At 41.4% G+C, this 26,337-nt stretch overlaps 1 protein-coding gene across 3 annotated transcripts in view; it reads left to right on the top strand.

Annotated features, from left to right (window-relative positions):
• LOC124721331 (syntaxin-binding protein 5) overlaps positions 1 to 26,337 on the top strand; it is a 1,049,372-nt gene that overhangs the window by 897,530 nt on the left and 125,505 nt on the right. For all 3 annotated transcript variants that reach the window (XM_047246245.1, XM_047246244.1, XM_047246243.1), the window contains exon 16: positions 9,494 to 9,616. In XM_047246245.1, coding sequence (XP_047102201.1) covers positions 9,494 to 9,616 — 123 coding nt within the window. The remainder of the gene's footprint in view (positions 1 to 9,493; positions 9,617 to 26,337) is intronic.

Here is a 26,337-nt window from a genome sequence, read left to right as displayed (position 1 = left end):
TTGCCCGACGTCAGCATCTCGTTGCTGTATTTTTCGATCTGCGGAAGGCGTATGACATGGAGGCATCACATCCTGGCCACGTTGCATGAGTGGGGTCTTCGTGGTCAGCTCCCGGCTTTTCTTCAAAGCTTTTTATTGCGCTGCTCTTTCCGGGTGCAAGTCGGTGCCACCTCTAGTTCATCTTATATACAGGAAAATGGGGTCCCGCAGGGCTCAGTGTTGAGCGTCTCCTTATTTCTGGTGGCCATTAATGGTCTGGCTGCAGCAGTGGGGTCGTCGGTGTCTCCTTCTTTGTATGCCGACGACTTCTGCATCTCATTTAGCTCCACGACTACGTGAGTCGCCGACAGCAGGCTGCAAGTCGCCGTTCGCAAGGCAGCATCATGGGCTCTGACTCATGGTTTTCAGTTTTCTGCACCCAAGACTCGAGTTATGCACTTCTGCAGGCGTCGGACGGTCCACCCTCATCCTGAACTTTACCTCGACGGCCACCTGCTTGAAGTGGTGGACACTTGCCTCTTCTTGGGACTCGTGTTTGATGCCCGGCTCACATGGGTTCCTCATGTTACTCAGCTGAAGCAAAAATGCTGGCGGCACCTCAACGCCCTCCGCTGCCTTAGCCACACGTCTTGGGGTGCAGATCGCTGCACGCTGCTGCGATTGTACAGAGCCCTTGTACAGTCCCGGCTTGATTATGGGAGCCTGGCCTATGGGTCTGCGTCACCCTCAGTGTTGAAGTTGTTAGACCCCATACACCACTGTGGGGTTCGGCTTGCAACTGGCGCTTTTTGCACCAGCCCCGTGGATAGTCTACTGGTGGAGGCCGGGGTTCCCCCGCTGCGGATTCACTGCCATTGTCTGCTCGCCGACTATGCTGTCCACGTGCATTGCTCGCCAGACCATCCCAATCGTCACCTGCTTTTCCCTGCTATGGTCCTCCATCTGCCCGAACGGCGACCTAGGTCTGGGCTTTCCGTAGCTGTCTGTGTCCAGTCCCTGCTGTCAGAACTGGGGTCATTCCCTCTTCTGCCTCCCTTCTGGGTCCGTACACCTACGCCTCCCTGGTGTTTGTCCCGGCCGTCCATCCATCTGGATTTGGCACAGGGACCTAAGGACTCGGTTCCGCCTGTGGCCCTCCATCGCCGTTTTCTTGCGCTCCTCGAATCATTTCCGGGCTGTGAGCCTGTCTACACTGATGGTTCCCTGGTTGATGGTCGCACTGCCTACGCTTTTGCTCACGCTGCCCATGTTGAGCAACGCTCCTTGCCGGCTGGCTGCGGTATTTTTACTGCAGAGCTGGTGGCCATCTCGCGCGCTCTTGAGCATATGCGTTTCTGCTCAGGTAAGTCCATCGTCATCTGCAGTGACTCCCTGAGCAGCCTTCAGGCCATCGACCGCTGCTATCCCTCTTCTCCTCTGGTGTCCTCTATTCAGGAGTCTGTTTCCGCCATTGTCCGTTCTGGTCGTTCGGTGGTCTTGGTTTGGACGCCAGGTCATGTTGGCATCCCGGGGAACGAACGTGTTGACAGGCTGGCCAAAGGGGCGATCGACGCCCCAGCTTTGGAGATCGGCCTCACGGCTCGTGACCTGCAGCTGGTGTTGCGCCGTAAGGTGCTTGGGGTGTGGTCTGTTGAGTGGCGTGGCATGACAGCCCTGAATAAACTGCGGGCTGTCAAGGAGACGACCGATGTGTGGCGCTCCTCCCTGTGGTCTTCTCGCAGGGAGTCTGTTATCTTGTGTCGGCTCCGCATCGGCCATACATACCTGACGCACGGCCATCTTTTGCGTCAGGAGGATCCCCCCCTGTGTCGGTGTGGGTCCTCCCGGCTGACGGTCGCCCACGTTTTATTGGAGTGTCCCCGACTGCGCACCCTTTGGCAGTCTTTTAATCTCCCGGGCACCTTGCCTTTGATTTTATGCGACAATGCCTCCATGGCTGACAGTGTTTTACATTTTATCCGTGCTAGTCCTTTTTATGGTTCCATTTAAAGTGGTCCTGCACCTTTCCCTTTGTGTGTCTCTTGTCCTCGAGTCTCTCATATTTGGTTGCAGATTTTAGTGTGTAGTCGGTTGGTTGACTCTTTCCCTTTTTTGTTGTCGTGGTCAGTCAACCAGTCTCCGGCCATCTTCTTTTCTGCTGTTTTTTTGTCTGGTGTTCATCTGTCCTCTTAGTGTCTGTCATATTCGTTACCGCATTTGTGTTCTTTTAGGGCCTGGGGGGGGGAGTATCCTTCCCCTTGGGGTTTTATCTGCTCCGTGCCTTAATGTCTCACCTGTTTTTGGAATGGGGGACTGATGACCTTAGCTGTTTAGTCCCCCTTAAACATCCTAACAACCACCACCTATACTCAAATGGAAACTAGCACACTGGACTTCAAACGTGCATCTAGCCATCCTGATTTAGATCTTCTGTGATTTTCCTAAATTGCTTCAAGCAAATGCTGGGATGGTCCCTTTGAAATGGCATGGCCAATTTCCTTCCCTCATTCAGTGGGACCAATAACTTTGTGGTTTGGTCTCTTCCCCCAGATCAGCCAACCGTGTGTGTGTGTGTGTGTGTGTGTGTGTGTGTGTGTGTGTGTGTGTGTGTGTGGGTTACCTTAATTTAACCCAAAAACTTGCTCATATTATGTGAGATTTTTTAATCTGTAAAAGGACGGATGGAAAGGGGAGGGGAGGTTAATTAAGTAATGTTTTTCTGCACATGTAGCTTTGAGTTTGCCACATAGGAAAGGTTGCTTCGAGTGAAATTCTTCATTGTGTCAGCTGTAATAGAGAAGCATTTTCCAGAATTTTCAGTAAAGTGATCAGGGAATAACAGGAGGCGTCAGGAATTTTGCAAAGGTACTACAGCATGTATTTGGGAGATGGTTAATTCTCAGAGATTTTTGTATGTCTATCTCATTACATTTGAGTAATTAATGTATTGGCATGTAGAATGTAATGTTCAGTTACTTTATGCTATGTCAGTTATACATTGAAGCGACAAAGAAACTGGTATAGGCATACGAATTCCAACACAAAGATACATAAATGGGCAGAATATGGCAATGCAGTCAGCAATGTCTATATAAGACAACAAGTGGCTGGTGCAGTTGTTAGAGTGGTTACTGCTGCTACAATGGCAGGTTATCAAGATTTAAGTGAGTTTAAATGTAGTGTTATAGCAGTGCACGAGTGGTGGGACACAGCATCTCACAGGTAGTGATGAATTGAGGATTATCCCATATGACCATTTCACAAGTGTACCAAGAATATCATGAGTCTGGTAAAACATAAATTCTCCAACATTTGGAGGGTATTTCCTGCCTATGAAGGCCTTTCTGAGGCCTTCAGCATACTGGATAAGGAAGTTCTTGTCACTGCAGGTACATCATCCTTGGGTGGTAGTCTATATGGGAGGGATTTTTCGGTGTGGAAGGGATGGCAGCTGTGAAAGTGTAGGTACTGTTGGTGGTTATTGGGTTTCATGTGGACAGAGGTGTGGATGGAGCCATCAGAGAGGTGTTGGGTAGAGGAGGACGAGGTGAAGCGGTTGGGGGAAAATGTGTTAGATTGTGAAGGAATGTGGGTAAGGTGTCTTGGCAGACCAAGGTGCAAGACCAACCCAACCCAATCCAGCCACTCGGCACCTCCTTTTCCAGTTCTGTCACAGGCTTATCCTACCCATCAGGAGCTGGGCCACCTGTGAAAGCAGACGTCATGTACCAACTGTGCTGCAAACAGTGCACAGCCTTTTATGTTGGTATGACTACCAATCAGTTGTCCACTAGGATGCATGGTCACCACCAAACAGTTGTCAAGATGAAAGTTGACCACCTGGTGGCACAACGTGCAACTGAGGACAACTTGTGCAGTTTCAGTGGCTGCTTCACAACCCCCAACCTGTCTGGATCCTTCCCTCCACCAGCAGTTTCTCAGAATTACACAGATGAGCGCTATCCTTACAGCACATTATCCAGTCCTGTAATCATCCTGACCCTAATCTCAGGTAATTCACTGTCCCTGCATGCTCCGCCCAGCAGTTTCCTCTTCTTCCATATGGTCACCCCCCCCCCTTCCAATTCATATCTACTTCAGTATCTGCCACTTCCCACTGGCTGCTACAGTTGTGCCAGAACATATATCTGCCGTCCATCCCTCCCTCCCTGCATTCCTAGCTGGCAAACTGACTGCCTCCCTCAGAGCTGCTACCGTCCCCCCGTCCCCAGCCACAATGCACAATGTCAACGTAGGGGCATAGGCAAGTGCGCGCGGGTGCGGGTGCGTGGGTGCGGGTGCGGGTGCGGGTGTGTGGGTGCGGGTGTGTGGGTGCGGGTGTGTGGGTGCGGGTGTGTGGGTGCGGGTGTGTGGGTGCGGGTGCGGGTGCGGGTGCACGGGTGCGGTTGCGGGTGCGTGGGTGTGTGGGTGCGGGTGCGTGGGTGCGGGTGCGTGGGTGTGTGGGTGCGGGTGCGTGTGCATGGGTGTGGGTGTGTGTGGTGTTTTTACTCTGACTCGTCAAAGGATAACTCTAAAAGCTTGCAAATTTTTTCCTTTCTTTTGCATGTGCCTATTGACAACTCAGTGCTTCTGGTTTTCAGTGAGTGGTCTCCTTTAATCCAACAGTATTTACATCAGAGGCGCCGACTTGAAAATACTTTTTGGGGGGCAAGAATAATTTTATTAGGTACTACATTTGACAGATAAATTCGCATTTCCATGTACACGTTCGACACTCCAAACCAGTCCTATTTGCAGATGACACCAGTGTATTGATTGAAGGTGGAAATAGAAAGGCTCTTAGGCTGTATGCTGAAGTCACAAATGTAAAGATTTTAGTGTGGTTTGTGAGGAATAAGCTACTGATTAACCCTTAAAAGAGAAAAAAGAAAAAAAAATTGCCACTATACAATTCCACACACAGCAAAATTAAAAATCCATTAAAACCAAATATTTCTTTGGAAAACCAAATAATTTTGTGTCACTGAAACAAAATTGCTTTGTTTACTTACAAGGCAATCTGAAATGGAATTCCTACATCACATTCTTAAATTCTAAGCTATCTAAAATGACCTATGCAATGAGAATTATATGAAACAACACAAGTGCTGAAGGAGAGAGGTATATTATGCACGTGTACTTTCCCTTTTGAGTTATGATATCATATTCTTAGGAAATTCCCCTCACAGCATAACAACTTTCAAGAAACAAAAAAAGATTGTGAGGATAATGAAAAATGCAAACCTCTGAAACTTGTGCAAACTACAATTGGCTGGCGACTAGCCCCTACCCCTCCACTTGCTGAAACGTCAATCACAGTGTCATTTTAGTCGGAGTATAGGTCAGTAGTGGTACAAAACAAATACATAAATAAAGTTGAAGAAACATACCTTAATTTTTGATGGCAAATGTACTCCTCCTCAGATCATTCCTGTATCTGAACTTGTCACATATGGCATCAAGGTCGAGTTTAATTGATTCATCTCTATGGGCATTGAGAAGGGCAATGACATTAAGACGATCCTGCCTCATTATAGAACGAAGATACGTTTTCACCCTCCGCAGACAAGAAAACGATCGCTCAGTGGTGCAGGACGTTACTGGAATTGTCAGCACTACATGTGTGAATTTCACGTATTTCACTATGTCATCCAACGAACTAATATTCGCAGAATCACTACTTTGTATAATCTCATGAAACATGTTTCGGTGGAGAAGCAAGCATTCTTTGTCTATATCTGATTCATAGAAAGATAAAATATCAAATTAATGTTTGTTATCACCAAGAAGAAATTGTTCACTTTGATTTACAAACATAATTATTGAGTTTTGAACCGTGATTCCAAGAAGCTGATGGATGTATCCATTGTTTCATAATACAATCTTCTATATCTGTCACATACTTCTCTGAATGTATCTATAGATGAATTGATGGAGTCATCGTATTTCTTAGGGACTTTTCTTCTATGGGGTAATTTTGGGGAATAAACATCCATATCTTGACATTCTGAAGTTACTTCACCCCAGAATGATTCAAAATTGTTTCTCATAAATTTAATAGAAGTTACAAGAGTGGAAATCATCTTATTGGCCTCCTCTAAGTGTAGGGATTTCCTCTGTAGTGCTATGTTTATGGTATCAATGTGACCAAAGAGTTTTACCAAAAGTGATGACATGAAAAAGAAATCATATTTCTGCATATTAATCAAAAAGCCGTTTGGTTTGGCCCCAGTGTCTGAATTGTCATTTCTTCAAACATTTAGAAAAAATTCCTGAAGTTCTGTGTAGTTGGACAAAACTGGAGGCATTGCCAAGTATCTTACGGCCCACCTTGTAGGACAGAGTGGTTTCAAATTTGTAGAGGCATCTGCCTTCAGGTGAGCAAAAAGATCTAACCTTTTAGTTGAATCTCTCACAAAATGTATTGAGTCCTTCATAACATTCAATGCATTTTGACATTCTGGAACTGCTTTAACAGTGTCTTTTAGTGTTAGATTTGAACAGTGTGCAAGGCAGTGCACAAACATAGCTCTCTTCTCCATTGCCATAAACCTTGCCTGGACACCATTATATAATCTGGCCATGTTAGCTGAACCATCAAAGCCTTGGCCCCTACAATTAGATGTAGGCAAATCAAATCGTCTCAAAATGTCAATAATAATGTCAAACAGAGCCTTAGCTGTAGTACTTTGTATTGAGTGTAGCCCTTTCTCCTATCTCTAGCAAAGCATCAACAAATCTTATACAGATACTAAATTGCTCTTTGGTGGCTATGTCTTTTGTTTCGTCTGCTATTATTGCAAAATACTCCGCACTCTTGATATCCTCCAATAATTTTCTAAGAAGTGTATGATTTAAAATGACCAAAATTTCGTTTTGCACATCATGGGATGTCCATTTGTAAGTTTCACGCTGTAGCCATATTAAAAGTAGCTGGTTATCTTCACATCAAAGGCATAATAAATTGTCAAATTTTTATGATTGAGAACTTCTTCACAAGGCATTCTTTTTGTTTGGCACTCAAAATACGCTTTTGACATATTTGGTTAACACCAGAAGTAGAGAAAATTATTTTGCGATGACAAGTTGATATTTTCTTTGGTGAGAACTGAACCCCTTAGTGTGTAAGGCTTGATTTGGCCTACGTTGTTTGTCCAAGTATATGCAAACTAGTTGCATTTCTGTTATATGTTAAAGGTGGCTATATTTATATTAATATCTTCAAATATATTGTGGTAAGGTGTATAAAGGGAGAAAGAATAAATTTCAACAAAGGAACTGAATGCCAGTTCTCATGTTGTCATAGGGAGGCAAATGTTGAGCATGTGGATAAGCTGATGAAGTGCAGGATGCAATCCATCTTGGGTAAACATATACCCTTTTCTCATGTATTCACATTAGGGAGTATCTTTTGTAATTATCAATTAGTATCATGAAGACAGATGGGTGGAAAGGGCTAGGAGAAGGGGAGGTCTCCAAAAAACCACTGCTCAGTTTGATAAAGTATATGTACAGTATGAATAAGTGTTTGAGACTCTACTCATTGACTAGAACTAGAAGATTCATGACACCGACATGTGATTCAGGCATCAGCTTTTGTGTTCTATCAGTGTGTCTCCAATATTCTCATTAGGATAGTGAAAAGTAACTTTTTTGTGATTGATATGACAGATATCGAGACTCTTCTTAGTTATCTTACTTCTTTGGAATTAATAATATTGGTAACAACAAATTTTTGACTGTGATTTAATAAGTGAAGTTATGTTTTGGATGTATTTTATACCTTTCCTTGTTCTTCTTTCTTTCATCTCATTTTTTAAATTTATGTCATCTCTTTTTGTCACTCTCGAGGTTCGTACTCCTGCTTCTTCTCCAACTTCCCTCACACAGCTAGCACTGTAGCTGCCATTTATACTTAGATTTTGTGAATAATACTGTCTGCATCACTTAATGTTGTTGTTAGAATTTATTAAATTTGTGACATGTCTCAAACCTATGCTAAAGTGGGGCATCAACTGCAAACTTTACAGAAACTTTTATAGAAATAGAAGAGCTAGTAGAGAGATGGTTGGAATTGCATTTGAAGTGGCAGTTATAGATACATGTGGACTTTATCTTTACTCATCAGGTTGGCTTTATAATCAGCTATCATTTACCTTTGCAAAACTTTAGTTTTATACACATTTTAACATGATGCTGTGATTTAGATTAAAAGCCTAAAACAACTAGACTAATAAATTAGAATTTTGTGGTTAAGACGAGTCCTTGGTCTCAGAGGAGTGGTGCTTACTGTGCAGCCCAACTGGCTCTGCCAACATAAGGGATAGCCCAGCTGATAGACGGAGAACACACCACCAGCAGTTTTTGATAAATTTTAAGAAACTCCAGTGAGGACTAAAATCTCTCTCTTCCTTTAACATTATCTCAGGATTACTGTTTTTATGTGTAAAAACTTCAATTTCCTCTAGTATGTTTAAGTTATATAGTTTTAGTGCTCTGTAGGACACTGCCATGCTTTTACTTGTCTGACTCAATCTGTGCTTTTGTGTTTTAAAGTGCCCTGTTAATGTGTCAGAGCTCCCTCCAAAGAAATTATTTCTAAAACTTGCCCTGAACTTCCTCCTGTTTTACCTTATATGAAATTTATCACTATCATTACAGGTTATTTAGTGGACTCTAGAGCCACCATATTTGTTATGTTTTTCCTCTAATTCATGATGTAACATATTTTCCAAGGCGATCTCTGGTTTGAAAATCTATGATGATATTAGCTTTCTTGAAGCTACGGTTAGTTTACAAAATGGGTACATTTTCCTACTGTGGGAGCAGTAGGGCACTGATGTATGCTATACAGTTGGTGCCATGCTTAAGCACAGATTGTATTGCAACTGACACTGAACTTTGTTCCATGAGTTTTAGGTTATGGTGGTTAAATTTTTACATTTGTTAACTAGTAATGTATGTACCGGTACAACACTTCTCGTTCACATTGATCTTAATTACAGGATCTGATAAAAGCAAAAACCAAGGCATATCACTAATGTAATAAATGAAAGAAATACATGTTAAGTATTCTAGACAGTTTATTCCCAGTTCCTTTCTTGTGAATCTGGCAAATGCTTCATGTCTGCTTTCACATGAGCCTTTTATTATAGGTCCCACAGATAGTCATTAAACCAAACCAAGAAAGTGTTCATATCTCAATTTTGCTATCCTAAATTACATTTCCTGTAGTTTTGCTACAAACAGTTCATGAATATGGGGTTGGTTCGTTCAAAAATTCTGTGTTCAATTTTTTATTCACTCTCCTTGTCAAACTGAGCTACTGCTACATCTTTTCTGATGTTGATTTTAAATACACAAACTTAATTCCCAGACCTGAGTGATTCAATGCCAGAAATAGTAGATTTATTTTTTTTATTTTTATTTATTTATTTGCAAGTGTTATGTTTGTATAAAGTAACAATATTATATCTGCACGTAAACAGTATGTTTCCTCTTTTTTTCTGTACAGATCCGACGACGTCTCCCACACTATGGGTTGGTACAAGTCTAGGATCTGTTCTGACTATAACAATTAATCTTCCACCTGCAGGAGAGACAAGACTTACACAGCCTGTTATTGTCAGCCCTTGCGGTTAGTATTCTTCTGTAATTGTGTGTTAACCATGTAGTTAATGATGTTTATTTAATTTAACACTTGCAAACTTTGAAGCTGTATTTTAAGGTTACTTGTTTTATTATGTTAAACATCAGCACCATGCAGATAGTAGTCTATTCCAATTAAAAATAAAAGTCTCTGTTTTTATATGCTAAACTGTTTTGTTAAGAGTGATGAAAAAGTTTGCTTTTAAAGGCAGTTAAAAAAATACAGTCCTTATCGAGTTACATTGCAAACTCCCTCTGCAGGTCTCGTCAGTATTTTCTCATGTTAAGTGTATTATTGATAAGCTTTCATTTCTTTAGTATGTCCTCATGGAAGTAAAACTGCAAAGCTGAAACTCAAAGAAATTTGTGGAATAACTTGATTAAAAGAAAAGAAGGATCAACTGTTAGGACACATCCTTAGGCATCAAAGGCTAATAATGTTCATAATGGAGGGAATTGAGGGGGTAAAAATTGTAGAGGGGGGCACTACAGGAGGTAAATTCAAGTTGATGTTAGTTGCAGTAGATGTGCAGTGCAGAGATGAAGCAGCTTGTACAGGACAGAGTATAGTGGAGAGATGCATCAAACCCTGTTGTCAGACTCAAGGTCACTGCACCACCACCACCACTACCACAACAACAACAACAACAACAACAAACAAACAAGAGGTTATTGCAAATAACATATGCCCCCCCCCCCCTCCCACACACACACACACACACACACACACACACACACACACACACACGCAGGGGTTTGTAACTAAAAGTAAGCATGTAGCCACTGTGGATGTCTTTCCTTTCTTTTTTAGTTTTCTATAGACATTTATAAAATTATTTATAATGATACTAATTAATAATAATTAAATATAGCTGTTTTTTTATCCATTAAAAACAGTTTGTACAAATCAGACAGGGGAACTTCAGAAAAAGGCAACCAGTGGATGAGCTATTCGCAAGCTGGGAATAGTGCATTAATCTCCTGACACCACTGTTAACTCTTTTTTTCTTTTTAGTAGGGAGTGTTCTGCATACATGGAGGAGACATCATTTCAAGAAATTAAGGTGTCAAAACACATACTGTGTTCTGAAATTCAACATTGAGTTATGGACACATCTATTAAAACTGAAATTGCTGGCATGAGGAAGATTTCTATGTTTTGTTTATAGAAAATATTGTTATGTGCAACAAAAGGAGAGAAATCAGAATAAACAAGTAAAGCACAAACACTTTATTAATAAAGGCGCAACTTAGCTTTCGTTAATTGCTCCAGGGATAGCAGTTTAGAATAGTGTGTGGTTTTCTTTGGTACTTCTGTTGCCAAATTGTTTCTAGGATATAGCATCCAAGTAACAACTGTGCTATGCGGTACTGGTGATCTGACAAGTCCACTCAGCTGCTATGGAAGAGTAGATATACTGTTCAGATTCAGTAATAATGAATACTTTGAAGACAGTACTGTAGTGTACAGTAGTACAGTGAACACCTCCAAGAACTGTGTATTGGTGCACAACAAGAACCTAAACACTTGTCAGCCTGACAACTTTACTCTGAAGCTGAGTAAGTAGTGGTAACGGATTAGTAACACTTTACACACCCTATAGCATCAGATACACAATACCATAGTGAGGTCAATTGACAATACACTAGAACTACTTGTCTGATGTGTCTGTTGTTATAATGAGGCCACATGGCAGTGGCACCTGGGAACTTGGAGGGACATGGGATGAGGCCCGTTTCAATTGACCCTGTCTTTGACACTGTGCTGGCTTATAGCATCTTTGTGGTTGTCAACTTCTTGCTTTGAGTTTCAGTATTCAGTTACTTCACAAATACATTTTAACTTAATGTTTGTTAAAGTTCCACAATGTAGAGGATGATGATATACTTGCTATACTTTCTGCTACAGGAGGCTTTGTGGTGATGAAGGTCTTACGGTGCACATAGCTCTCCTGCACTTTTCTTCTACAGGGAGAGTTCAGTACCCACAGTCTGTTATGAGGCTCATAATCTGTTTGGTGTATCTGAAGCACTGTAGAGAATCTAATGATGTATTAACATTTGTGCATACTCAACATTGACAGTCACACTCTGCTATGCATTGTTTCATGGTGATTATCTGTCATAGTCCTCTAATTTTGCTTTACAACTCCTGTAGAACCAGGTCAATAAAAAGTGTTTTAACCTTACCTTAGGACCAACAGCGTTCCACTAAGACAAATAACTTTTCTAACAATAATGTGAAATTGTCTATTAGTCTCTGAACCAAACAGCAATAGTTCTTGGTGAAATATTTATCTGAATCACAATACAAATTAATATGAGATGATTTCAGATTGGTTGTATCAGGTCCAAGCAATACATAGCCAATAAACACATCATCAAAATTCCATATAGACTACCGGTGGTGTAAATGACAAGATCATAATTCATAGCACCATACACAATGTAAACAATCACACAGCATTGAGAGATCACAGGTAGATACAAGTCAAAGAACAGCATAGTGAGGAAGAGACCTACATAGAGTGGCCTTATATTTGCCTGTCAAAAGAGCTCTCATGACTGGCTTGCGATAGTGGCTGTGTTCCATCTTACGGGTGTACTTGCTGGATGTGCGCAGCATTAAATGTGTCAGTATGTCTGTATCTTCCATTTGTATTTCTGGCTGTGTTATTGAATTTCTCCCCTTTTGAAACAGAACTTAGGTTCCAGTACCTGCCTGGCCAGTGTGTGGTAGGGTGACATGTCAGAAGTGGCTGGGAACTGGTTGACACCACTGTGGAAGGCATCCTTAGAGATGTCTGGGGCCACCAGTGACACCATTGGTGGATCTGGAGCTTCTTGCATTTTCCTAAAGATTTCTGGAAGTGAAAGCATCCCTGTGGAATGCAACATATTTTTTGATTCTGCTGATGGTGAAGCCAGATCAGCCTCTTTGGGCACATCCCACATGTTGTAAGAACAACAGACGAGGTGGCCATACTCCAAGCCCATGGAATGGAGAGAGCTATGATTTGCCTGCGATGGTGGTGCTGGTGGTGGTGGAGGAGGATTTCTCAATGTGGGAGGTTGTTGACCAAAGTTGGTTGCATTATCGGCACTGAATACCACATGTTGCAGCCACCAAAACCACCTGTCCCACCTGCCGTTCTGCCACAGACCCATTGATCCACCCTGGATTCTACACAAATGTGCAAGTCCACACCAAGGCCCCCACAAGCAATGGTGTGGCTGCGTCAGCTTCATTTTCCAGCAGCAGGCACGGGTGATCTAGAAGTGTCCTCTGAGGGCTCCAAACACTGATGGGTGTGGACACTTAAGAAGCTAGGAAGGAGCTTAGTGCTGAAGCTGATTTAGCAGACCCTAAGGCATTGAGGATTTGTACTTTGAAAGTGCAAACAAATTATTTTAGCCCATTTGAGGCTGGGTAGAGAGGGGACGTAGTAAAATGAATAATGCCACTGTGTGTCCAAAACATTCTGAAATTGGCTGCTGTGAAAAGGAGACCATTGATGGGCTCCATTGCATGGGATGCACACTCTGTTGCAAAGATTGTTTCTGAGGCTCCCGCCGTGGCTACCATTGTAATTTGCCTGGGCAATGTACAGGAAGCTAGAGGAAGAGTCCTCAGTGATTAACCACCTGGACCCCAACAATGGGCCTGCAAAGTCAGCGCAAACTTGGTTCCACAACTGTTTTGGCACAGGCCACAGCAAGAATGACTAGAGTAGGGCCATTTTGTGTACCTTGAAAATAGCACACTGTTGCACCATCTGTGCAACATTGTCATCGATACAAGACCAGTAGACATAGCAGTGTGCACATTGCTTCATCTTGGGAATCTCTTAGTGAGATTGATGCATGAGCTGAAGAACCCAACATTGCAGTGAAGGTGACATCACCCAGCGTTGTTCATCGTCCTTCAAACCTGAAGTTGGTGCCAGTAATGAAAAACAAAAAAGCAAAGGCCAGGTGGATCTGCATCAGATAGCTTGGGAGGCCAATCCAACCAGCCACATTTCAGGATCCATTAAAGATGTGAATCACACAGAGATGCCATAGCACTACATACCCAGTAAACATGTATCCATAATCAAAGTTCTGTCTGGGTTAGTGGTGATGGAAACCACAAGTTAATAATTTGTAGCAGCTAACTGAAGCAGAGACCAATGCTAGGTGAACCGCGATGAAATGTCATGGTTGGTTCTGTGCGTTTCTTCCTTGTCTGTAGCGCATTCCTTTTGAAATTCCCCCTTCGCGCTCTGCTGTTTTCTCAGCCTAGCCAGAGGGCACTGTGGCATTGCGGTGGCTGGCTGCCTGCTGTGTTTGTGGGAGAGCGTTGGTCAGGAGGAGGAATTCTGATTGCAGACTTCTTGGAGCGTACTGGAGGCCATGCCGTTTTGTTGATGGTTTGGCACGACTCGTGTCAGGTGTGATTCATCATTAAAGCCATGATAGCAACCAATGTTGCTGTCTTGGTCACAGCTGGATCCAAGGGCCTGGTTGTCCGTTGAAACTCCTATCCTACGGATGTCATTGGACTTAAAGTAAGACGTTTTGACCATTATTTGCATCATTTGCAAGCCACTGGGGATTCCGGCGTCTGCAGTAATTCGGAGAAGATTATTTGTTTCATCGGTGTGTAAATCATTCAACAAGGAGCAGTTTATTTAATGTTCACCTTATGCTCATGTTCTGCATGTGCTTGTTGCGAGTGTAAACTTGACTCTCATCTTTGTCTGTTGATTTTAAGCACATCATCAAATTCTGAATCCAAGTAGTGACTTTCAATTAATTAGCTGGGTTCTTTCTTTTCTCGTCTCATGATGCATGTTAAATGGCAAAGTAGAATTGTAGACCTTAACTTGCTACCTCATTTGCATGACATCAATGACAGGGCCTAATCTGTTAACTAATTAAGGCGTGTGGTAAACAAAGGTATTTAAGTATGTTGTTTTAAAATATTATCTGAAATGTGTCAATGATTTATGTTGCGCTAGTTGATTCTGGGGTATGAACAGAAGTGCTGGCACACCTGCCGTGTAAGGGAATCCTGTTAGTTTTGATTGTTTTGGAAACTTTAATTGAGTGAGAAACTAGTGTGCTTTAGTCCTGCCTTGGGTTAAAGCTGTATTGGGGCTCTGGCATTTGTACTGCAAGCTGCAACATCATCTTCTTGTTCCATGGCTGTTTTGTTCTCAAACTAGGTGTCAGCCCTAACAATGCTTTGGGCTGGGTGTTTCGCCCCTCAGCATTATACTTGGGTTTCAGCTGAGTGTTCAGTCTATTGACTGTCCATCGTATGCCATAACAGTAATGGTCAACCTGTTATCAGTTCATTTCAATAATGTAGTTAGTTGTAAATTAGTACTGGTTCCATTACCTTCTGACCAGGATTCTTGCTCAATGCTTGTCTTTAAATACACCACTAACCTGGTTAGCATATGTTGTGGCTAACTTAAATTAATCAGTGCTCAATAGCCCAACACAATTTGTTGGACATCAGAAGCCGTGTGTGTGTTATTTATTCCTTTATTCTAGTCAATATATAAGCATGCTATTCTTAATTTTGTTACTCTAGGTAGCCATTAAGTTGCCTTTTTTGGAGTGTTTTGATGGAGTGTGGCTCCTTTGAGTATAGATTTTTCAGTTTCCAATTTAGTGTTTTTCCACCAGTTTTAATTGTGGAATCTAAATGTCTGTACTTAATGTCATAATTTAAAGAAAGGAACTTATTGGAGATTAACTGTCACCGTAAGGCATTGTGGACGGTGCACTTTCCTGTTATTCACCTTAATGTTCTATTCAATGTGTAAACTTGCTAATTATTTTCCCTTTAAATGGAGTGTCCTGCCTTGATGTTATAAGTGACTGTTTCATAACCAGTTCTTTAATGCGCCTATGTGCATATTTATATTTATCGGAAAACTTAAATTGTGTTTGCCTGTTGAACTTTAACTAAAGTGCAGAAAACTGACTCAGGTGTTTATTATTGTTCTAGTGCTATTATCTGTCAAGTGTAACATGCGACATTTTCTTGGTCTGTTAACAGGTGTTAGAATAAATGCAAATTGCAGTGAAGTGATGCACTATTTCAGTTGCTCCCATGATTTCCTATCCCCACATATAATATTTAGTTGTTTGATATAAGACTGATTAAGCCTTTGTTGAAATATTGGAGGGAGGTGCGCATGTCTCACTGGCCAGGCTTATATTTGCCCATGTGACTGGCCTGTGGTATTAGCCATGTTTCAACCACCGGTACCTCATCAGGCATGTGGCAACATTACACATTACACATATCATCATCTGTTTACACCTCCAATAGGGTAGAGTTTCTGATAAAATCAATTCCAGTGAGTACTTTTCAATTTTGGATCCATCCTATCCTGACAGTTCATAGATTAGAGTTGATTAAGTTAGGTCTGACATAAGAGAGCAGGAGAAATGGATTCCATACAAAAACAGTTGCTGTCATTAGTATAATATCCATGGCAGTGAGTCCAATATAGTTCTCCTTTTTCTTGACTTTATAATTTTCTGTTTTGCTTTGTGACAACAACTTGACAGTGACAAATGGTAGTTAGGCTGTTGGATGTTGGAGGAGTAGCCAGGACTTAATGGTCGGTCTCTCTCTCTCTCTCTCTCTCTCTCTCTCTCTCTCTCTCTCTCTCTCTCTCTCTCTCTCTCTTTTTCATGTCAAGCATCGTAGCCCATATTTGATTCTAAGCTATCATGGTTTCCTTTCTTTGGGAAATCTGAAGGCAGACTCCTTCAAGACACCAGACACTTTTGTGTGGACCAGACAGGATGTGTGTCTTACAGTTTTATAGACCAACTATGGGTATATTGTGTTTCAGAAAGAAGAAAATATCTGAATGTGATTGATACCATCCTCCAAGAGCTGATGAGGCTGACAAGAAATGCATACAAAACCATCCCAAAACAAAGCCTCCTTGTGATGAGGTATCACATCAGGTGTATAGGTTCTTGTCTGCCCGAGAATCACAGGGATTACACGCCATTGTTCACCCTCACACGAAATAAATTTTCATAAATAGTTTATGAACCGTGAGGCCATTCAGGCTTTGAATGAAGCATGATCTAGTGACTCTTCATGTGGGATAAAACACAATCACAACTTAAAGTTGAAATTGAAAATATAACCCATCTGACTGGCAAAGCCCAGCTTTATTTTTGATTTACTGAGATACAGAATGAACTGTACTCGAAGTTATGTTTTAAACACACATTTTATGACAGCTTAAATGGTCAAAAGTATTATTTTGAATATTCAGTGATAGATTTTAACAATTCTGTGTGTGTAATTTTTCCTAAGGCAGATCAGTTTATCTAATGAATATATTGTACTGAAACATTGTTACACGCAGTCTTTAAGGTACTGCAGCAGGTGAAATTTGCCCTTGCTGAAGAATCCCTTGTATATATTTAGTATGTAGTGGTGATTCAAATTCCCTGCCTAGCCCAAGTAGCCACCAAGCATATGAGGTGGCTCCTCATTCTGATGAATGTTTACCATGAAATACTGTGGCCCGGTTATTACTAGTTGGTCTCTCACTAATCTCCAAAGCCTTCAATTATGTGTCATTGAATAGTGGAGTCTTGACCTGGCCTGATTTATGATTGTGATTTCGATTACTCCCTTGATTGTTGTACACACTTAAGATGAATTTTCTACTTTCTGAATTCCGTTTTGGTATCTGTTAACTTCACAAACTGTACTGTCATTTACCTCTGGACCTGCCTGTTTTGTTACACTAGTCTCTTACATTGTCACCAATGCAAGTTGTCATAAACTGTGTTCTGCCTATAGAGAGTATGATATAAAAGTGGTGATGAGAACTTTCTCGGCATGCAACTATTATTCCAGTGAAGCATGAGTCCCAAGTTTTTAAAGCTGTGGCAGCAGCAGTTTCAACTACTGCAGCAAAAACAGTGGGACATCCAGTGGCAGCCACAGAAGTAGCAACAGCAGCAGCAAGAAAAACAGTGGGAATCCCAACGGCAACTGCAGACATTGCTGTTATAGATGCTGCAAAACCAACAATAGACAGAAGCTACATTTTACTCACCGCATCTTCCACTATTTTCTTGTTTTTACAAGGCAAATAAGGGTCTGGAGGTCGATTTATGTCATGCTCTCTCACTGTCTTCCAGCAGTAAATGAAGTGGGGCAAAAATTATGCCCACTGTATGATCCAAGTAATTTTACTTTTCCTGATATTTGTGGTTTGCTGACTGACTATTATGGTCACCAAACTCACATTGGTGCAGCTAGGCTCAAATTTAATCATTGTGTTAAACAACATAAGCAATGTTATGCAGCATAGGCCGCTGACATACTCGACTTCAGTGAGCTAGTGTTCGTATAGCAGCTTGTGCTTTTTATTTTGTGACTTTGTTTATTATCATCATCCTCAGTGCCATCTAAAAGATACCAGAACTTGCTTTTGGTCTCTTTTTTTTAAAATATTGTGTGTGTCATAGTTTTAGCAGTATATATTTATGCAGCTTGCAGCACCACAGTCAAGTAGACTGGGTGCACACTGTAGAGCAACCAGTTGGTACTCTTGGTTAATTATCTAACTGTGTGCCATGCACTTGACTTCAGTGTTCATACAGCAGCTCAAACTTTTCATTCTGAGACTTTTTCTATTAATACCACCTTCAGTGCCATCTAAAAACACCAGAGCTTGTTTTCAGTTTCTTGTTTATTGATTAAAGATGGATAGGTACTGTTCCTGTTGCATACAGGTGCCGGGGGAGTGGGTCACTGTCTGTAAATAGCTGAAAGCTATGTTGGCCGCAGCTGGCAGGCTTCAGGCTGCTGCTCTAGGTTGCAGTGGCATTGGGGCACCCAGGCTGAATTCTTTGGCATCTCTGGAGCCTATGGTGTCAACTAGAATTCATGATGCCACTGCACCTCCCAATTGGCACATCCTCTCCAGTCAACAGTTTCCTGACAGTGGCTGGTGAACAATGTTGGGGTCACCAACGTCTGGGCCAAGGGTGAAAATGGGTACTGGCCACATGGCTGTCCCCTTATGTCAAAAAAGTTTGAAGTATTGCCTGCTGCAGAAAGTACATCTGAGCCAGCACAGCACGTCACACCTGTTGGGACTGGGGCTGATCTTCCTGAGAGGTCTGGTCGAGTTCAGAGAATTGGATTGTTTGTCATTGGGAGCTCCAATGCTAGATAGGTGATCAAACCCTTCAGGCAAATAGCAGACAGATTGGGAAAGAGGGCCATCACTCTTTGCATGCTGAGGGGGTCTCGTGTGGAGGAGACTCTCCTGGCAGCGACTGAGCACGCTGGGTGCACCTGTTTGCAAATTGTGGCTCATGTATGTATGAATGATGCCTGCTGCCTGTGTTCAGAGGCCATCCTTGGTTCCTACAGGCAACTGGCTAATTTGGCAGAGTGGAAGCAGAGCTATCAATTTGCAGCATCATTCCCAGAACTGAACACTCACTGTGGTTTGGAATAGAGTGGAAGGTCTAAACCAGAGACTCAGATGCTTCTGTGACAGTATCAGATGCAAAGTTCTTGACCTCTGCTACCAGGTGGATTATTGTAGAGTACCCCCACAAAATATCAGGTGTGTACTACATGCAGGAAGGTACTACATGCAGGAAGTGGCTACTTAGGTAGCAGAGTATGTATGGTGTCTACATGTGGGTTTTTCAGGTTAGAGAAGTCACTCCACAGACCTGATAAGAGTCCAGACAGAGTAGCATTTGTCATAGACGATTGGAGAAAGAAAATGTTAATACAGTATTAATTAACTACTGGAGCATCTAGGAAAGGTACCAGTGCTAATCTCAATTCCAAACTATAACAGTGCCTGCATACTAACTAGGACAGAAAGCTGGCTGAAATTTGAGGTAGTAGCAATGAAATTCTAAATTCTGACTGCAGTGTTTACCTCAGAGATAAGTTGGATGCAGGTGGTGGAGATGTGTTTATAGCAATAAAAAACATGATAATATCTAATGATATTGTTACAGATTCAGAATGAGAAATAATTTGGGCAAAGATAAGTGTTAAGGGTGGATCAGACAGGGTCATGGGATCTTTATAAACCCCCTGCCTCAGTAGCAGCAGTGGCAGAACATTTGAGGTGAAACTTGGAGAATATTTTGAATAAATTTCTTGGTCATGTTATAGTTTTGGGTGGAGATTTTAACTTAACAGCTATAGAATGGCAGATTCAAGTAACTGAGATGCATAGTAGGGATGGAAGATCATATGAAATTGTTTAAAGTTCCTTACCTGACAGTTATCTTGAGCAGTTAACCAGAGAAACACCTCATGAAAATCGCTTCTTAGAGCTGCTGGTGACAAACACACCTGAACTTTTTGACTCCACACACCGTCAGGTGGCTTGTGAGTATGGATGTACATGTAGACTCAGTTAGTGTAGGACAGCAAACCAGTGGCCATAAGGCAATTACAGAATCGCTGAATATGCTTGTAAATAGGAATACTGTACTCAGTGGTCACCACAACCACATGAACTATCCTAACACACTTCCTGAGAGACCTGAATTCTCAATTCATACCACAAACTAGTGATATAGTGCCCCTGCTCATTAGCCTCATTACTCACAGCATCTTACAGATTCCCACAATAATTCAAAATTGGTGTGCACCTGCACTGAAGGGATCATTGGCCAGCATCACCTTTGTTACATGTGTGTTGTCTGTTCTTTCAGATGTGTTGGTAGTGAGTTGTGTGAGCTGAGAATTTGGGTCTGATGGGAGGCATGCTGTCTGTGTGGTTGTAGCGACTACTGTCTCTGAATAGGCATAGTGGATAGCACATCTTCCTGATAAACAGGAGACCTGCACTCAAATCCTGGTCCAGCACAAATTTTCAACCTGCTACATTGATACAAATCAACACCCACTGGCAGCTGATGTCTTTTAATTCCATTGTGTTTCAATTCATAGTGACTGCAGGATCAAAATGGTGTCTGTTCTTTTGGGCATGAAAGACAGACATCGCATGTACACTGAGTGATCAGAAGTAACCGGACACTTGGCTGAAAATGACTTAAGAGTTTGTGGCGCCCTCCATCAGTAATTCTGGAATTCAATATGGTGTTGGGTATTGGCCCACCATTAGCCTTCATGATAGCTTCCACTCTCGCAGGCATATGTTCAGTCAGGTGCTGGAAGGTTTCTTAGGGAATGGCACTCCATTTTTCATGGAGTGCAGCACTGAGGAGAGGTATTGATGTCAGTCGGTGAGGCCTGACATGAAGTTGGCGTTCCAAAACATCCCAAAGGTGTTCTACAGGATTCAGGTCAGGACTCTGTGCAGGCCAGTCCATTACACAGATGTTATTGTCATCTAACCACTCTGCCACAGGCTGTGCATTATTAACAAGCACTCAGTTGTGTTGAAAGATGCAACTGCCATCCATGAATTTCTCTTCAACAGTGCAGAACGTCATTGTAGGAATGTGCTGTGATAGTGCCATGCAAGAAAACAAGGGAGTGCAAGCCCCCTCCATGAAAAACACGACCACACCATAACACCACTGTTTCTGAATTTTACCATTGGCGCTACACATGCTGGCAAATGATGTTCACCGAGCACTCGCCATACCCACACCCTGCTATAGGATCACCACATTGTGTACCGTTATTCGTCACTTCACACAACATTTTTCCACTGTTCAATCGTCCAATGTTTACTCTCTTTACACCAAGTGAGGCATTGAGTGGCATTTACCAGTGTGATGTGTGGCTTATGAGCAGCCGCTTGACCATGAAATCCAAGTTTTCTCACCTCCTGCCTAACTGTTATAGTACTTGCAATGGATCCTGACGCAGTTTGGAATTCCTGTGTGATAGTCTGTATAGATGTCTGCTAATTACACATTATGACCCTCTTCAACTGTCGGCGGTCTCTGTTAGTCAACAGATGAGGTCAGCCTGTATGCTTTTGTGCTTTACGTGTCCCTTCATGTTTCCACTTCATTATCACATCAGAAACAGTGGACCTAAGGATGTTTATGAGTGTGGAAATCTCACGTACAGACATATGACACAAGTGACATGCAATCACTGGCAGTAGGTGGCAGCACAATGCACCTAATATGAAAAACGTATTTTTCTGGGGGTGTTCGGATACTTTGAACTTGCTTTTGGCCTCTTTTTGTTGTTCAAATTGTATTTCATTGTAATTTCAGCACAACTCATCAAAGAAACTTTTTCCTATCTAAGTATCTCACAAGATTAAAATATGTCTGTCTTGTGTGCCAAATGAAATAGACATATGAAGTTTTTGGCACTTCCTGGTGGTGGTAGTCATTATGAAGTTGATAGATTCCTGAAGATCCCAGGATCCCTTACAAAAGCTCTAAGAATCTTAAGTAAGACTATTTCCAACAGCTTCCAGTTGTTAGGGAAGTTATAAAATAAAGTTCTTTGTCCACTCATTTTTCAGTTTTCATAACAAACTGTGTCATTATCATCTTCTTCTTCTTCTTTTCTTCATCATCATCATCCTTTTCTTCTTCTTCTTCTTCTTCTTCTTCTTCTTCTTCTACGGTTTCCAACTCCTTGTGGGGTCTGTTTGGGACATAAGCCTCTCCTGTCCTCCAACCATGTTTCTCTTTCCACTTTGTCCCAGTCTTCTCCCCTCTTCTTCCCACATCCTCTCACACTAACAGTCCATCTCTTTGTCTTTCTGCAGGTCTCTTGCCTCCTATTGTCAATTCGTGAGTGTGTCTTAGTGTCTTAACAACTCTCATTCTTTCAACATGTCCATACTATCTTAATCTTGTCTTTTCTGTGGTCTCTTTGCTTTGGCTTCTCCTTCACTGTTTCTCTCTGTCTCTCATTCCTTACTCTGTCCATTCTAGTAAGTCCTGTCATGCTTCTTTGAAAAAGTTTGTATCCTGGTCACCTGCCTTTTCTTCATTACCCATGTTTCTGATGCATGAGTGAGTATTGGAGCATAATATGCATGGTACAACATTTGCTTGCTTTTTAGTGGTACATCCTTGCCCCATACCAGTCTTCTTACGCTCTAGAAGAATCCATGTGCTTGCCTTCCCCTTATACTAATCTCGTCATAATTCCTGCCACTGTCTTCTGTTACACTTCCCACATACTTGAAACTTTCAGCTTCTTTAGCACTTTCTATCTCATACTTATGTCCATTGCTACTGTCTTCTTATTCCTGTCACTTTACAATTCTTCTCATTAAATTTCGACCTATACTGCATCTCATATATTTAGCCTGTCTTGTGTCTCTCTTACTCCAGTTCCTCACACGATTAAATGATCAGCAAACACCATTGCTTTCACATTTTCATCTACTAATCACACTGCCACTGCTGTCATTATCTCCTCCAAAACAGTGATGACAAGTAGTTGGGATAGTGCACTCCCTTGCTTCAGCCCATGTTTCTGCAGTAATCAGTCTGTCTCCTCTCCTCCTGCTTTTACATAACTCTCACTTCCTTGGTACATTTCCTTTGTTCTCCTTATAGTCAGCCTTCAAATTCCCCTTTTATGAAGGGGTTCCCAGATCTTGTTTCTCTTCATGGTGTCATAATCCTCCTTATTGTACAGGAACACCTTTAGTAGAGCTTTACCATATAAGCTGTGTGTCTCTTGTAGCTGCCTTACTCTAAAAATTATATCCACTGTTGATCTTCTTGGTCTAAACCCATTTTGTTCCTCTCTGTCCTCCTCCAACTATCTTCCATACTCTCTTTTCCAGGCTCTTCTCAAATACCTCGGCAGCTTGACACATCTAAGTAATTCCCATGTAATTTTGATGTAATTTCCTGTAACCTTTCTTACAGATTAGTTGTAAGATTTTCTTTTTCCAGTCTTCAGGTGTCCTCCTTTCTTCCTCTGCTGTTCTCATGACCCATAGAGCCACTGCACTCTAGCAGTGCCAGCTGCTCTCACCACATCGACATTTTCTTCATCCAGTGTAGGTGTTTTCCCTCCTTTCATGACCTTATCACTTTCACTACTTCAGTCCAGTTTAGGCCCATCTCGGCATCTATATACCTCCTCATGTATATTTACATTGTGTTTTAGTAACTTTTCAGAACATTCCTTCCATGTTGCCTTCATTTTCTGTACATTATCAACTTTCTTTGCTTCTCTGTTGATCAACCTACATTTTCCATAATGCATTTCTTCTTAGTCGTAACCATTACATAGAGAACTCTCTTATTTATCTCACCATCCTCTCCTGTCATTTTTGTCCACTCTGCCATCCATATCCAATTCTCCCCTGGTACCACTCTCTTAGCCACATTCTTCTCAGTGTATTCCTGTTTTTCTTCCTCTGTTCTCTGTTGAAACTATATATGGAATGCATTTTTTTCTATGCAATTTCCTTCCTCACTATGGGGTTGGTGCAGAAGTTCGTAGAGTTTTTCCATAAGTTTAATAAACACAATAGATACACATAACAGAAGCTTTAATCACTAATAATATATTCTCCTTCATTATTTACAACAATCTGCCAACACTGCGGTAGCTTTTCAATTCCATGACTGTAGAAATAATGTCGTTTCGAAGCAAAGAACTCGTCAAGCCAAGTTTGGAGAGCATTTTCATCTGGATAGGAAGTTCCTTGAAGGTTGTTCAATAGAATGTGAAAAAGGTGAAAATCTGAGGATGCAAAATCAGGTGAATAAGTGGGTTACAAAAGTGATTCCCAACCCAACTCCTGCATAGCATTTTTTGTCATTCTACCAGAATGTGAGCAGTCATTATGTAATGTAATGTGTTTCATTCATCTCATAATGTGCACAATTTCAGAACATGTGTCTGATGTACAGGAAACATGTCAAGGCTACAATTTGCTTATTTAAAATTTTTTCACACTTACAATAATACTTTGTGGAGTGTCTACTTATTTGAAATTTGTCAGACTTACAGTATTTACATCTACTATAACTATCATAAATTTTTATTCCATTTTAGGGATCCAGCTCAAAGTATCACTTCGTACTTAATGAAATCTTTCACAGAGTAGTAGCATCGTTTAGTTAGAAAATCATGTAACTTGCATTTTAAAATATTTATCTTCATATTCATTATGTCACACCCTTTTATTGTTTTGTGAATTTTCATTGCTATATACTGAGGAGTCTGAGCATGCAGTTTTAAGTGATGAGAGGTGAGCATAAAGTTCTATTTATGTCTTGTGTCATATGAGTGTTCAAAATGATTATGTTCAAGTAGCATCACTTCATGCATTCTTCTGATTGTTGTTCTGGGATTGCATCTGCAATATGTCTCAGTTGTTGACAATAACTGTCACCGGGAATAAATTTGTAGTAAACCACACTCTCACTGTTTCACCAGGTGCATAACATTATCTGTGTGCACAGGTATTTGTATGGGGAGTTGCAGCTTTATTTGGACTGAGCCATTCCTTTCTTTTCCTTATGTTAATATCAAGGCACAATTTCCCATCACCAGTAACAATAAAGGATAGTTCTTCTTGAACAGTGAGAATCAATAATGTCAAAATCATCCTCCTTAAAACAAGAAAACAGTTTTCTTGCTGTGCTCTGTCCAATGGCATTATCTCCATACACAGTGCAAATTTTCTGGTTGCTTCCACTGCTGTCACCCTCTGTTGAATTCAAACGGAAGAATATGTCAGAAATGTTCAGATCTCTCCACTTGGCACTTCATTTTCTAGGACCCACAGCTCCGCTCCCTATCTCTAAATGACAAAATGAAAGTAACTACAAATAAAAAAAGACAGTTGATAACTAAACCCATAGTAACCGGACTATCAACATGCACAACAAAAACACTATAAACTTTTGCACCAACCTTGTATATCAGTTCACCTGCATGTTTCTGTCAGTCTTTTTTATCACTGGTTCTTCTGCACACTTTTTCTGCTGCTTCCACTGTTGTTGTTTCAAATTTTTCTGATTACTCCTCCAGTGTTGTTATGGTCTTCAGTCTGAAGAGGGGTTTGATGCAGCTCTCGATGATACTCTATCTTGTGCAAGCCTCTTCATCTCCGAACAACTTCTGCAACCTATATCCATCTGAATTTGCTTACTGTGTTCATCACTTGTTCTCCCTCTATGATTTTACCCCCCACACTTCCATCCAGTACTAAACTGGTGATCGCTTGATGTCTCAGAATGTGTCCTACCAACTGATCCCTCCTTCTAGTCAAGTTGGGCGACAAGTTTCATTTCATCTCCTCAGCTAACTTCATTTCATCCCTTGGTAAGCTGCTCTTTACTATTTCTGAAATTATTTTTTGCATTTCTTGTCTTTCAATGTCCACATTCTTGTCCTTCTTTTCTGTCTTCCTGCCCTCTTTTTCACTTGAATCCCTCTAACCGTCACTACTAGGACAGTGATAGCTGTCTAGGGCTTTGGAAGGTAAATAATTCCATATTTGTTTTCTATTTGTGTCCTGCTCACATATTATGAAGTCTACCATAGATTTATTTGGCAAATCATGTTTGTACCATGTTACTTTATGACTTCCCTTTTTCTTAAACCTGATGTTGCAACTGCAAGTCCATTCCTTTTACAAAACTGTATCAATTGTCATCCTTCCTTGTTTATTCTTTATCATCCTTCAACTCCTAAATTTTCTAATACCTTTCTCTTTCCTTGCACACTTGTGTATTTATGTCTCCTATTATCATGATCTTCTGTCC

Source organism: Schistocerca piceifrons, chromosome X (genome assembly GCF_021461385.2).
Source record: "Schistocerca piceifrons isolate TAMUIC-IGC-003096 chromosome X, iqSchPice1.1, whole genome shotgun sequence".
Classification (NCBI taxonomy): Eukaryota; Metazoa; Arthropoda; class Insecta; order Orthoptera; family Acrididae; genus Schistocerca; species Schistocerca piceifrons.
This window is presented reverse-complemented; position numbering and strand designations above follow the sequence as displayed.